The sequence below is a fragment of the Carettochelys insculpta genome, chromosome 7 (genome assembly GCF_033958435.1).
Source record: "Carettochelys insculpta isolate YL-2023 chromosome 7, ASM3395843v1, whole genome shotgun sequence".
Lineage (NCBI taxonomy): Eukaryota > Metazoa > Chordata > Testudines > Carettochelyidae > Carettochelys > Carettochelys insculpta.
Window position 1 is genome coordinate 71,543,523 of NC_134143.1, and position 12,617 is coordinate 71,556,139.

A 12,617-nucleotide genomic window follows, 5' to 3' on the forward strand; every position below is an offset into this window, starting at 1 on the left:
GTGACTGGACCCCGAGTCCCTGGCTTGCAAACAGTTGGGGCCATGAGCTATTTTGCACCATGTCTGCGCAGCCAGCTGCCTGCACCAACCATGGCCAGAAGCCAGCCAGCTGTCACCATTCCAGCAGCCAGAAGGGGCATGAAGAAGCCCTTGCCCCAGCCCCAGTGAGTCTTTATGGTCCCTGCCTCCAGCCGTTTTAAAAACTGCAAGGACCCAGAAACCCCATGGTGGGGTTCTTCCGGAAGACAGTTTCCAGGGTATCTTCTTCCGAAAGAACTTGCCCACGTAGACGCGGCCAGAAAGTCTGCTTTAACTAATTGAGGTTATTTTGAGCTATGTTTTGGTTTTGTGTGTGTAAAAGATATATCTTGACCTTTTAGATATTTCATAAAAGCTCGGGACAGTGTTACAGTGTGAAAATGTAACAAATAATTTCCACTATTACAGATTTCAAAAATGCACAGTATTGTATCTGTGATGTACTAATTGCTTCTCAGTTGAATAATTTTCAGTCATATGTTGGGCAAGTCCTTTCACCTTTCTTAAAATGTAAAATGAAGATTATACACTCATCCCTTGTTTAACGAGTACTTTACTTAGGACTAGTCATTAAAGCGAGGGGGACACACCTACCAATGTTCACTAGACAAATGAACTTCCCCCGCTAATACGAACCAGCCTCTGTTGGGGGCTGAGAGACTAGCAGCCCTGCGGCTGGCTCCGCTTCAGCCACTGGGTCCTCGACGGGGAGGCAGCGAGTCCAGCAGCCCTGCAGGTTCCCTGACAGGGAGGCGGCGAATCCAGCAGCCTTGCGGCTGGCTCCACTCCAGCCACAGGCTCCCTGGCAGGGGGCAGCAAGTCCAGCAGTCTGCTCCAGCTGCTGGGTCCCCAGCGGGGAGACCCATAGCTGGAGCCGGGCCAGCCGCGGGGTCCCTGGCCGGGGGGCGCAGAGACCCGTAGCCCCACGGCTGGCTTAGCTCTAGCCTCAAGATCCCTGGCTGGGACCCAGGGAAACCCACAGCCCTGCAGGGCCCACTCCCAACACTCCCCATCTGGTAACTCCTGGTGCACCCCCCTGACCAGTCCCAACATTCCCACAGCTCCCCATGCAACCCCCACAGCCCGCTCCCAACACCCACCCCATCCTGTTCCAAACCCTCCAGCCCTCCACACTCCCCCAGGTACCTCTGCTGCAGCCAGGAGGAACAAGCTGCCACCTCCTCCACCTGAGCCGCCTGCAGGTTTTAACCCTCCCTCCCACTCATGGCCCCAAACTGCCCCCAACCTTTAATCTCCTCCCAACCCCAGGTTCACTTACCTTTCAAAAGTAGCGACACCTGCTGCCGCTCCAAGCACTTGGAACCAATCAGAGACTTTTACACATATTTTAGTAGGAATTTAGTGTTCCTCTTACAAGTTTTCGCTGATGAGCAAAAAGTTAGAAACCAATTCTGCTGGTATAGTGAGGGATGAGTGTAGTGCCTTCTCTCCCTTCCTAGGGTGTTACGAAGTTCATTGAACTAATCAGGTGCCCTGTAATGAAAAGTAGGGGTAAAAGTGCAAAGTTTTTTTTTTTTTTTTCTTTAATACATTATCAATCTTTTTAAAGACTTTAAAAGTGGTATATTAAACATCTAGACGATCATGATATGGTAGGAGCCATCCAGGACAGCTTCTTCAGAGGAAAAATTGTGCCTCACTAATCCATTTTTGCTGAAGTGTCCATCACAAGAAGCTACTAAAGAAAATAATTTAGTCATGATGTGAAGGACAAAGTACTGTCCTGTCTCAGACACTGCTAAAGAAAAAGAAAGAAAAAGAGAATAGATGATTGATTTTTATCATGACAGCAAGAATAACAAGGATATACAGAGCATTTATGGTAAATATTAAAGAGCTTGGCTTCTGCCTCAGAACAAACTTTTTTGATATATCTCATAACAGCCCTCTACAAGACTTCTTCCTTTAAGTAGCTGATTCTGGCCATTGTTGGAGATAGATCATTGGTCTGATCCACTAAGGTAGTTCCTAGGTTCCTGTGAAAATAAACAAAACTGAAAACATCTGAACAAACATATCGGGTGCGTCTACACTAGCCGGTTACTTCGAAGTAACCGTGTCTACATCGTGTCTACATGCGCCATGTGCTACTTTGACGTTAGGCAGCAAGACGTCGAAATCGCTATTCCTATCCAAAGATGGGAATAGCGCCCTACTTCGACGTTCAACATCAAAGTAGGGCGTGTGTAGACAATCTGCGTCCTGCTACTTCAAAATAGCGGGGTCCTCCATGGCAGCAATCATCTGAGAGGTTGAGACGTGCTCTTCAGCCCCTGCAGGGCTCTGTGATCACCGCTCACAGCAGCCCTTAAAGCACCACGCACCTGGATTTCCTGAGGCAGGCAGCTGAGAGCGTGTAGGCAGCAGTACACGCACATGCTAGCCCTGCACGACCTCCACGGACCCCCATCCGTCCACGCAGTGCCATGGCATCCAGCCAACCCCCTGAGGGGACCCAGGGCCCCCCGGCAGCCAAACGGGGGGGCCAAAAAGCGCTGGGGCCCCTCCTGGTTGGAGGCTGAGCTCTGAGACCTCCTGGGGCTCTGGGGTGAAGAGGAGTTGCTCCACGTGATGGGGAGCAAGCAGCAGAATGCAGAAGCGTTCACCCGACTGGCTGAGGGCCTGGCCACCTGGGGTCACCTTGTCCTCACTCCGGATTACGTCTGCAGCAAGGTGAAGGAGTTGCGGCAGGGTTATACCCGGGGCCGGGACTCGGCCAGCCGGTCTGGGGCCGCCCCTGCTGCTTGCCCCTATTACAGGTAGCTCAGGGCCATCCTGGGCCCTTGGGACACCACCTCCCCCCAGGCCACACTGGACACTGCAGCCAAGGAGTCCCAGCAGGCCTCAGAGCCGGAGGCCAGCCCAGTGGCCAGCCCCGCACCCTGGGGCCCACCCGAGGAGCCAGCGCTTGGGACAGCAAAGGAGGGTCCAGCAGCAAGGAGTGGGGGCTCCTCATTGACTTCTCCTCCTGGAGCACCAGCCGGGCATCCGCCCACTGGGGTTCCCCCGACCGCGGCAGTGGATGGGTCAGGTACGTACTGCACAGGGCACACGCCTCCGGGCCATAGGGCAGTGGCTCCAGACAAGACCGAGGCCCCACGCACCCCCAGCAGACCCCAACCCACAACTGCCCAGCCACAGCACGGTCCCAGGATGGTGGCATGGCCATCAGTGCCCCTCAGCACCCACACCCATGGACAGCACTGTGCCCTAACCCCAGGGGCGGGGGACCACCTACGGATGGGTGACAGAGACCCAGCACGCAAGAAGGGACGGGGGCGTGGGCCAAAGTCCAGGGCACAGTACTAACAGCCTTCCCCTCCTTTTGTCTCCCTTTCCACAGCCACACCATCCGAGGCTCCAGGCAGCCAGGCATCTTCTGTTGTCCCTGAGAGCCCGCTGGAGGTCAGGCACCGCCATCGCCCGGGGACACCTCCAAGGCTAGGACGGACACGCCACCTCTGGACCCAGGGAATGGCCCCTGTGGACCCCCAGCTCCTGGCGGCTCTCCAGCTGCAGGTGGAGGTGGCCGAGGAGAGGCTGCAGTTCAACCGCGAGGAGTCCACCCGGCACTGGGCGGCATGGCAGGAGTTCATGGGGGTCTTCCAGGACATAGCTGGCTCGCTCTGGGAGGCTGTGGCCCAGCTCCCGCCCCCCGCTGCTTCCCCTGCCGCCCTCCCTATTGCTCTGCCTGCCTCGCCCGCCACCCTGCCTGCCTCGCCCGCTGCCTCGCCTGCTAGCCCCCCAAGGCTGGAGACGGGCCGGTGGAGGCATCTCGGCCGTACCTGCCAGTCCTCCCGCCCTCCAGCCTGCTGCGCCAGGAACTGCAGTCAAGTGGGGGGCCAGCTACCCGTGCCCGCTGGGGGTCGCCCTCCTCTACCCCCACCCCAGATTGATCGGCTGACAGCCAAGCCATCAGCTGGCCCCCCATTTGTATATAGTTGTCCCCCCATTTGTATATTGGTTCGTTTTTGTTGTGCACATACCAGACAGTTTTACCAGTATTCAATAACTGACAGTTTACTTTCCAAAGAACCTGAGACGTGTGTTTGTTGCAGGGATTATGTGCGAGCAGTAGGGGCAGTGTGCTGGTGGTGGGGGCGGTGTGTGGGAGGCCTGCCTGGGATGGCCAGGGAGGTCCTCAGGGGTCCCCCTGATCAAAATGGGCCTGCATGCCCAGGCCTCCTTACCTCCATGATGAGAGCCCCGACCGTGGCCTTTCCCACTCCAAACTGGTGTCCCACAGAGCGGTAGCTGTCTGGAGTGGCTAGCTTCCGGGTGCTGCTGAGGGTCCGTGGCTGCTGTGTGTCAATGTGCGAGAATGTGGCTATCGCTGTGCAGACCTCGTGCTATGCAGGCCAGGTGTGTCTGGGAGGGGCTCTTTAAGGGAGCAGCTTGCTGTTGCCCCAGAAGGGCTAGTCCAGCCTGTGACCCTGTCCGCGGGCTTTCCTGGCCCCTTATTTCGAAGTTGTGTCCAGTGGGAGGAGCAGGCGCTGGCCTGGCACCAGGAGGCCTGGGGGTCCTTTGTGCGGACATTTGACCGCATCGCCAGGATCCTCAAGAGGATCGCAGACCATCCCTCCCGGCATCCCCTCTGCACTGGAGCCCTCTGAGGAGGACTGCGGGGCTCCAGAGCCAGCCCGGCCATAATTGCTGGTCCTCTTGGCCCCCACTGAGCCACGACAGGGACCCCGGACAAGGGGGGTGGTGGCGACTGTGACCCAGCAGGGGTCGCGCCCCTCCACACCAGATGTGGGGCAGTGAGGGGCCAAGGACTGGGCCACACAGCCCCGGCTTCCACTGTATATAGTTCCTCTCCGCCTCTGTTGTACATAGTTGTTTCCCCCACCTTTAGGTAGCATTCCTGCCCCCATAGTTTCCCCATAGATATTCGTTCCGTTACAGAATTGATTGACACATTTGGTTCTTTAAATACTATATTCACAGTTGTATTTTTCAAAAATGTGTGTCGTGAGCTCTTTATGAGGGAAGTGTGTAGTTGGTGAGGGCAGTGTGTGGGAGGCCTGCTAGGGATGGCTGGGGTTGTGTTCACTCTACTCCCTGGTTAACATAGGGCCTCTCAGGCCCAGACCCCCTCGTGGTGGGCTTGATGGCTGGGGGAGGCAGCTGGCTGGGGGTAGGCCATGCCAACCTCCACAGCCGACCCCGGCACGAAGGCCTCCCCCTTGCTCTCCACCAGGTTGTGGAGTGTGCAGCATGCGCCCACAACCTGGGGGATGTTTGGGAGGCCAACATGGTTCAGGTGACCATTGAACCACTCTTGGCTGGCGTTGAGGTGGCCTGTGTAGGGCCGCATAAACCAGGGCTGGAGGGGGTCGGATGCATCTGCCATGAGGCAGAGGGGCAAGGTGTTGTCCCCCAGAGGGATCTCCCTCTCAGGGGATGTAGGTCCCCGCCTCCAGCCGCAGCACAGGCCAGAGGTCCTGAAAACTCGGGCATCGTGGGTGCTGCCTGACCAGCCAACATATACATCTTGGAAGTGGCCCCAGCTGTCCACCATGGCCTGGAGGACCACCAAGTGGCAGTCCTTCCAGTTTATAGAGCGTTCTCTGCTGTGGTCCGCAGCGTGGATGGAGATGTGGGTCCCATCTAGGGCCCCGAAGCAGTTGGGGAACCCCATGCCGGCGAACCTCATGATGTCTGCATCCAGATCCCTGATCTGCATGAGCCTGTGGAGCAGCAGGGCATTCAGCGCACAGATCACCTGTGAGGAGAGGACATGGGCACCCATGAGGGTGTGCAGGGTCTGCCTGGCCTCCCCTCCCCAGGCTTCCCACTGGGCCTCCTCCCCGGACCCCCACCCCCCATGGGTCCCCATCTGGGCCCCCTTACCTCTGTGATGACTGCTCCAACAGTGGCCTTGCCCACACCGAACTGGTGTCCTATGGATCAGTATCTGTCTGGAGCGGCCAGCTTCCAGACAGCAATGCTGACCCATTTCTCGACGGTGAGGGCGCACTGCATGCAGGTGTCATGGTGCCTCAGAGTGGGGCTGAGCCACTGGCGGAGCTCGAGGAACGTCTTCTGGCGCATCCAGAAATTCTGGAGCCAGTGGTCATCGTCCACTGTGCCATAACCAAGTGCTCCCACCACTCTGTGGTGGTAGGGTAGCTCCGTAGCTGGTGGAGCACCCAACAGGGTGGACCAGACAGGCCCCGTGGTCTGGGGCAACCCCTCCACTCAGTGTCTCTACATCAAAATACGCTACGTTGATGTAGCATTCTAGTGTAGACATAGCTATTAAGCGTTAATGAAGGTAAGACGTACAGCTGTCAAGTGATTTAAAAAAATTAATCGCATGATTCAAAAAATGAATCATGCTGTTAAACAATAATTTTTTTTTTAATTTAGCTCTTATGGTTGAATGTGGGAAACCTAAGGGACTGGACCCAGAAAGCAAACAGAACCCAAGTTTTATTTTTCTACAAAATCTCCTGATTTGCAAATCAAATCTCCCAGTTTTTGAATGCTTGGGGTTAGCAGTATGGTGGGAGGTGCAGCATGCAATTTTGCCCAACGTGCACAGGATTTCCTATAAGTGCTCATTCTACTATGAGATCTGCTAATGTAGACCATCCAGCGTTCTAAGATGGGGGAAAAAGGCATCCACAAGAGCTGTTCTTATGGCAGGGCCAGTATTTTGTTTGGTATTGTGGCTCTGGCAGAAGCCAGTTTCTGACACAGGAAAGCCAACCAGCCAGCATGAATTTGGCCCATGTGTGGGAATAGGATTAAGGGAGTTGCTACCAGACACCTGGGAGCTGTCAGCCTGTGACCTGAAGCATAACATTCCATTAATCCTCATTACTAAGGTATGCTCCAGGCCTTTTGAAAAATTTCATCACAAACTTCAAATTTATTCAGAGTGCTCTCTGTCTCCCTAGACAATATATTGCACCTTCACTAAGGTATTCACGTAAGTACCATTCTGCAAGCCAGCAGTTTTTCAAGAGTTAATTCCAGTATCCACCTTTTCTCCCTCTGCCCCTCCCCCAACAACTAGTAAATTACAGTACTTTCTAATCAACACACAGATTTTTTGTTATGGGTGGTAAAGCGCAGCTGGGTTGAGCAAACCTGCTTCAAGTCAGGGCTTGCTAAATTAGCATTTAAATGGTCTAAGGGAATCCAAAACAATCTCTGCTGCAGTAGGGAATCTCTCCTTTGGATTGCAACAGCCCCAGGTGCTGGTTTTGTAAAGTAGTGCTGTTAATTAACAAGCATTAATGCTCATTAATTGACAGCCCTAGTAAGAAGTAATTTGAATGGTATGGTAATTAAAATATTAGTTAAGGTCTTTAAAGACCATTGTAAATTGAAAGATCCTTGTGTAAAATGACTTTCATGTCCCATTGTGACACAAACCACTGTTCTGAGAGAGTATCAGAGAGACAGCTGTGTTAGTCTGTATCTTTGAGAACACCAAGAAGTCCTGTGGCACCTTATAGACTAACAGGTATTTTGGAGCATAAGCTTTTGTGGGCAAAGACCCGGAGTCTGTGGGAGTCGTGCCCCTCTACTCCCGCCCTGGAGTAACAAGCCAACGGCCAGGCCATCTGAGTATGCCTCCCCACCCCTGCCTTACATAGTTGATCCACTTCCTGTAAATAGTTGACCCTCCTCATGTACATAGTTTTCTGCACTGTTGTTGGTTACATGAGCCAGGGCTGGAGCAGGTATGTTGGCCTCCAGGCAGAGGGGCATGGTGGTGTCCCCCAGCAGGATCTCCCGCTGGGGAATGTAGTTCCCTGCCTCCAGCTGGTGACACAGGCCCAAGTTGCAGAAGACCCGTGTGTCGTGGGTGCAGCAAGGCCAGCCCACGTATATGTCCTGGAACTGGCGCTAGCTATCCAGTGGTAACCTTTCCAGTCTATGTATTATCCCCCGCTGTGCTCCAGAGCACAAATGGGGACATGGGTGCCATCAAGGGCCCCGAAGCAATTCTGGAACCCCAGTGTGGCAAAGCCCACGATGTCTGCATCCAGGTCCTCAGTGCAAATGACTCTCTGCAGGAGCAGAGCATTCAGGGCGTTGACCACTTGTGGGCAGGGGACATAGGCACCTGTGAGGGTGTGTAGGATGTGCTCCCTTTCTGCGTCCGGGTCGGCCCCTTTCAACATGCCATGTCGCTATTTCGAAGTTGCACGTCAATGGAGTCAGCCCCGGCACGTGTGTAGACTCTACGAGTCGAAATAGCATCTTTCTGTCTCTATGTCGAAGTATCGCTCTAGTGTAGATGTAGCCATAGTGAACTCAAGCAGCTGACTCTTTTTTTGTTTTTTGTTTTTTTTGGTCACTTTGATTTCTTTAGCTGTCCCACAGCCGGTTCCTGTGAGCAGAGGACGACCACGGAAAGTCTTGGGGTCAGTGTTCCGAATCCCACCAGAACTTGACGTCTCACTGCTTTTGGAGTTCATTGGGTGAGTCAAAAAAACCTCAAACTTTCAGCAGGTTGTGTAAAAGTGTAAGAAAGAGGGTTTGAAATGTGAGCACCAGACTTAGTCTTTGTAATAACCTGGGAAGTTTGTGTGTGTGTTTTTTGTTTTTTTTTGAGTGTCTGTCTGATGGTGACGGGTACAACATGAACTGTGGGAGAGCTGAGCCTTCTGTTCTGCCAGCCTGGGTTGCCTCTCACACAGTAATGCAGATGTCAAGCTTCAAACCTCTGATAAGCACTGCACTTCCACAGATACACACAGGCAGGGAAACACCCATCTGAGTTTCATGAACCATCTCCCAGCCACTCATGAATTATAGGTATAAAGGCTCCAGCCAATTCTTCCCAGTCTTATGCACCAGAACTGTATTGTCTTGAACTGATCAGAATCCTGAACAGTATAAGTTCATTACTTAGTTCTTCATTTCTTCATCGGATAGTGGACATGCACCAATCTTTGTAACCTGAACTGAAATTTCCAAGCACATTAGATACTCAGTGGGTAACACTAATACATTAAAATAAGTTTATTAGTTACAGAAAAATAGATTTTCAGTTTTTATAAGTGAGTGTTGCCTTAATAAAAGGCAACCACACATTTTAAATCCTAGACTTTTAGTCTAAGCAAGAGTTAATCAAACAGTTTTTCTCATCCTGACAGATGTTACCATCAGGTTACAGTTCCTCAATATACAGACTGGTTCCAGACTGGAAGGGAGCCCAGACTCCCTCAGTTCAAAATCTCTTGTTCTCCAGAAATTCTTTCAGGTGTTGAATTGCAAGGAGAGAGGCCAAGCGATGGTTTCACTGTCTCAATTTTGATACCTTTTTCCAGCTAGCTAGAAAGACCTTTGCTGTAAGAAGTGTTAGTACACCTCCATGACACATGTGCCTTCTCTGAGAAGTCTCCACAGTAATGGATTGTGTGTTGTTGAGCCATTAATGCCATCTGGCTATTAACGGCTACTCCTTTGTTGAAACTGGTTATGGATGTTTCCTCCCCAACCTGATGTCATATTTCAGTGACATGTATAGTAACACTTCATGACTTTACATACTAAGTCAGCATGTACAATCCAACAGAATATTAATGCTCAACAGATCAAATTTTTTAAAACAATTCCTCACAAGGTAAACTTTGTGCAGAATATATCATGATTATAAGACAGAGATCAATATGGAAGTTCCAGGATGCTACCCTGAGGTACAAAGTGCCATACTGGTGTATTCTTTAGTATTACTGGCCCTTGTGTTTCAAAGACACATTGCATTCTTCTGTCTGGAATGGCACACAGATTCTACCTTAATATGCTGCTGCAATGATTCAGCTGTCTGCCCGCTGGGTTCTCCCCGCCGTAGGATCTAGGGGCTGGGGGACAGGGGACAGCGTTTTCGATTTGCACTTAACTCGCATTAATGTGAGTTAAGTGCAGATTGAAATTGTGCTTCTTGCGGTTTATTGTAGAAGTTTACAGTGTACAGTACTACTGTTGTTGATAAAGTATTCTGCATACATTTTTGTTTGTTTCTTAATAGCTAATCTTATTTTTCTTTATTCTTATACATAGCTAGGTATACCGCTCTATTATCCAGAATATTTGAATATCCAGCCACCTCCCAGGCCTGGAGCTGCCGGATATGAAAGAGTTTACTGTAGTTTTGGATAACTTTCTCTCCCTCTCCCAACCCCTATGGTTGTTGAGACAGACATGAACTCATGGTGATGCTATGCTGTTATTCTGATACTGTCCATTCTGGGACTTGTTCTCATAACGAGGGGATTGTGACTGTACGTCATTACATGTGCTCTGCTCGCCACAAATGATATTGCATCCTCAAGATAAGTTACTAGGAATAGCATCCAAATGCAGACTGGCACCCTAAGTCTCCTCTGGAACAAAGAAATGATACCATATCCACTCTGACTTCAGTGTTAATATTCTGGGCAGTGCAGTACAAAGCTGAATCAAGATATAGCACATAAAGATCAATGCTCAGATTACAACAGTGGAGTGGCATCTCATTTGACACATGGCATCTGGGATCCTTCTCATGATGTGCCTTCCAGAAGCTCCCTTAGCTCAGCACTATACACTTACATGGCAGGCTGGTTTCTACAGTTTATCACTTTGAAGCTCTAGTTGCACAATATAATTTTAAGAGAACCTCTATAAAGGGCATGGGCTTCCAAGCCTTTAGGGCTGAAAGGTTATTTTGTCAGCTTGCCAGGAACTTGAGGCCTACAAATAATTTACCTGTGTAGGACCAGACAAAGCAAGTGGCATGTAGTAACTTAAAGAAACTTTTTTTAAATGCGCCTGACCAAAACAATCAGGGCAGTTAGAGCACCATTTATATTATATATAATAATACATATTATAGATAGGGCTAATAGTAGTGCCTGTTATTTAAGCTACTGGCACTATAAGGCCGTGTTTTCAATTGCTTCTAATTTTACCAAAGCGTAATAATTTGAAATAGAGTTTTACATGCCAAGTGTCTGTCTCAGGGTGATTTTTTTCTTTTTTTAAGCTCAGCCAGAACAGTTCACCTGTTTCCAAGAAGGCTGGACAAAATGTTCAGTGCATGTTAAAAAAAGGAGCCAAAGGTTGGACTGAGAGAGTACTGGGACAGAGACAGGTCAGACGGAACAAGACGGAAGGACCAAAGTTTGGGGGAGTAAGCAGAAGCGTCTGTGCCCACTTGACACTCTTTTCCAGAATCTTGAGTGGAACTGATGAGCCCTCAGTTTCACCACCAGTAGGAAACCTACTGGCAAAAACTGGGTCTACACATGCCCGGTCCTTTTGGAAGGGGCATGTTAATGAGGCACTTCAGAAGATGCTAATGAGGCACTGACATGAATATGTAGTGTCTGATTAACATAATGGCAGCCATGCACGATTCAAAAGTGCTGCTTTCAGAACGCACACCGCCCCTGTAGACGAGGGAGCCTTTTGAAAGGATCCCCTGACTTTGAAAGCCCCTTTTTCCTATTTGCTTTTAGGAAGAAAGGGCTTTTAGCGTCAGGGGGTCCTTTCGAAATTGCTCCTGGCCACCGCTATACTAGTGAGGCACTGCACATTCATGTCAGTGCCTTATTAGCATCTTCCGAAGTACCTCATTAACATCATCATTATCCTCATCAATAACTGTGGGCTCAGCGCCCATTGGTGTCTGATGCCTCTCTCACTGTTTCCTTCCATCTTTCCCTGTCCAGTGCAGAGTGGCTTAGTTTCTGTAGACTGGCTTCACACCAATCTACTATATCATCTATCCATTCAATGTGGGGTCTGCCTCTCCTATTCGAACCATCCATTATGCCGAATACTAGGGTCTTGATTTTTTGTTCATTGTTCATTCTGCAAATATGTCCAAATAGTTGTAGCTTCCGTTTTATAACCTTCTGCAGCAGGTTCTCTTTTGGCTTTATCATCCTATATAAGTCCTCATTGGTGACCTTCTGTGTCCATCCTATTCTCAGAATCTTTCTATAACAACTCCTTTGGAATGCTGATATTCTTCTTTTCGAATCTTTCGTTATCAACCATGTCTCACATCCGTACAACATGCTGCTGAATACACACGTTTTCAAGATGCTCAGCTTCATTCTTAAGCTAATTGCTTTGCTTTTCCAGATCTTATCCATCACCTTCAAACTCGCTCTTGCTTTCGCTATTCTAGTCACTATTTCCTTCTCGCAGTCGAGATCATATGTTATGTTGCTCCCCAGATATGTGAACTTCTCTACACTTTCTAATTCAATACTATCCACACTGTTCTTCCTTCCTGTTTCCTTATCTCGAAAGTACTATAGTTTTTGTTTTATCGATGTTCATAATCAGTCTGTACCGCCTCCCATCTTTGTTTAACATCTGCACTGTTTTCGCTAGCTTCTCCTCATTTTCCTCAATGATAACTATATCATCCATGGACCTCAAGTTTTTAATTCTTTTCCTGTGCACAGATATCTCTTCTGCCTCTTCCTTGATCTTGTCCATCGTTCTCTCCAGATGTGCAACGATACTTGGCAATATTGGATCTCCTTGTCTTGTACCTCTGCTTGTTTTAAACCAATTTCCCAACTCCCCACATGTTC

The 12,617-nt window shown here is 50.1% G+C and overlaps 1 protein-coding gene across 4 annotated transcripts in view; it reads left to right on the forward strand.

The window, feature by feature from the left end:
* The window catches only part of PCGF6 (polycomb group ring finger 6), a 75,103-nt gene that overhangs the window by 13,400 nt on the left and 49,086 nt on the right, over nt 1–12,617 (forward strand). For all 4 annotated transcript variants that reach the window (XR_012646200.1, XR_012646201.1, XM_074999243.1 and 1 more), the window contains exon 6: nt 8,393–8,501. Coding sequence is in view for 2 of the 4 variants with exons in the window: in XM_074999243.1 (XP_074855344.1) it covers nt 8,393–8,501 (109 nt within the window). In the remaining 2 variants the exon portion in view is untranslated. The remainder of the gene's footprint in view (nt 1–8,392; nt 8,502–12,617) is intronic.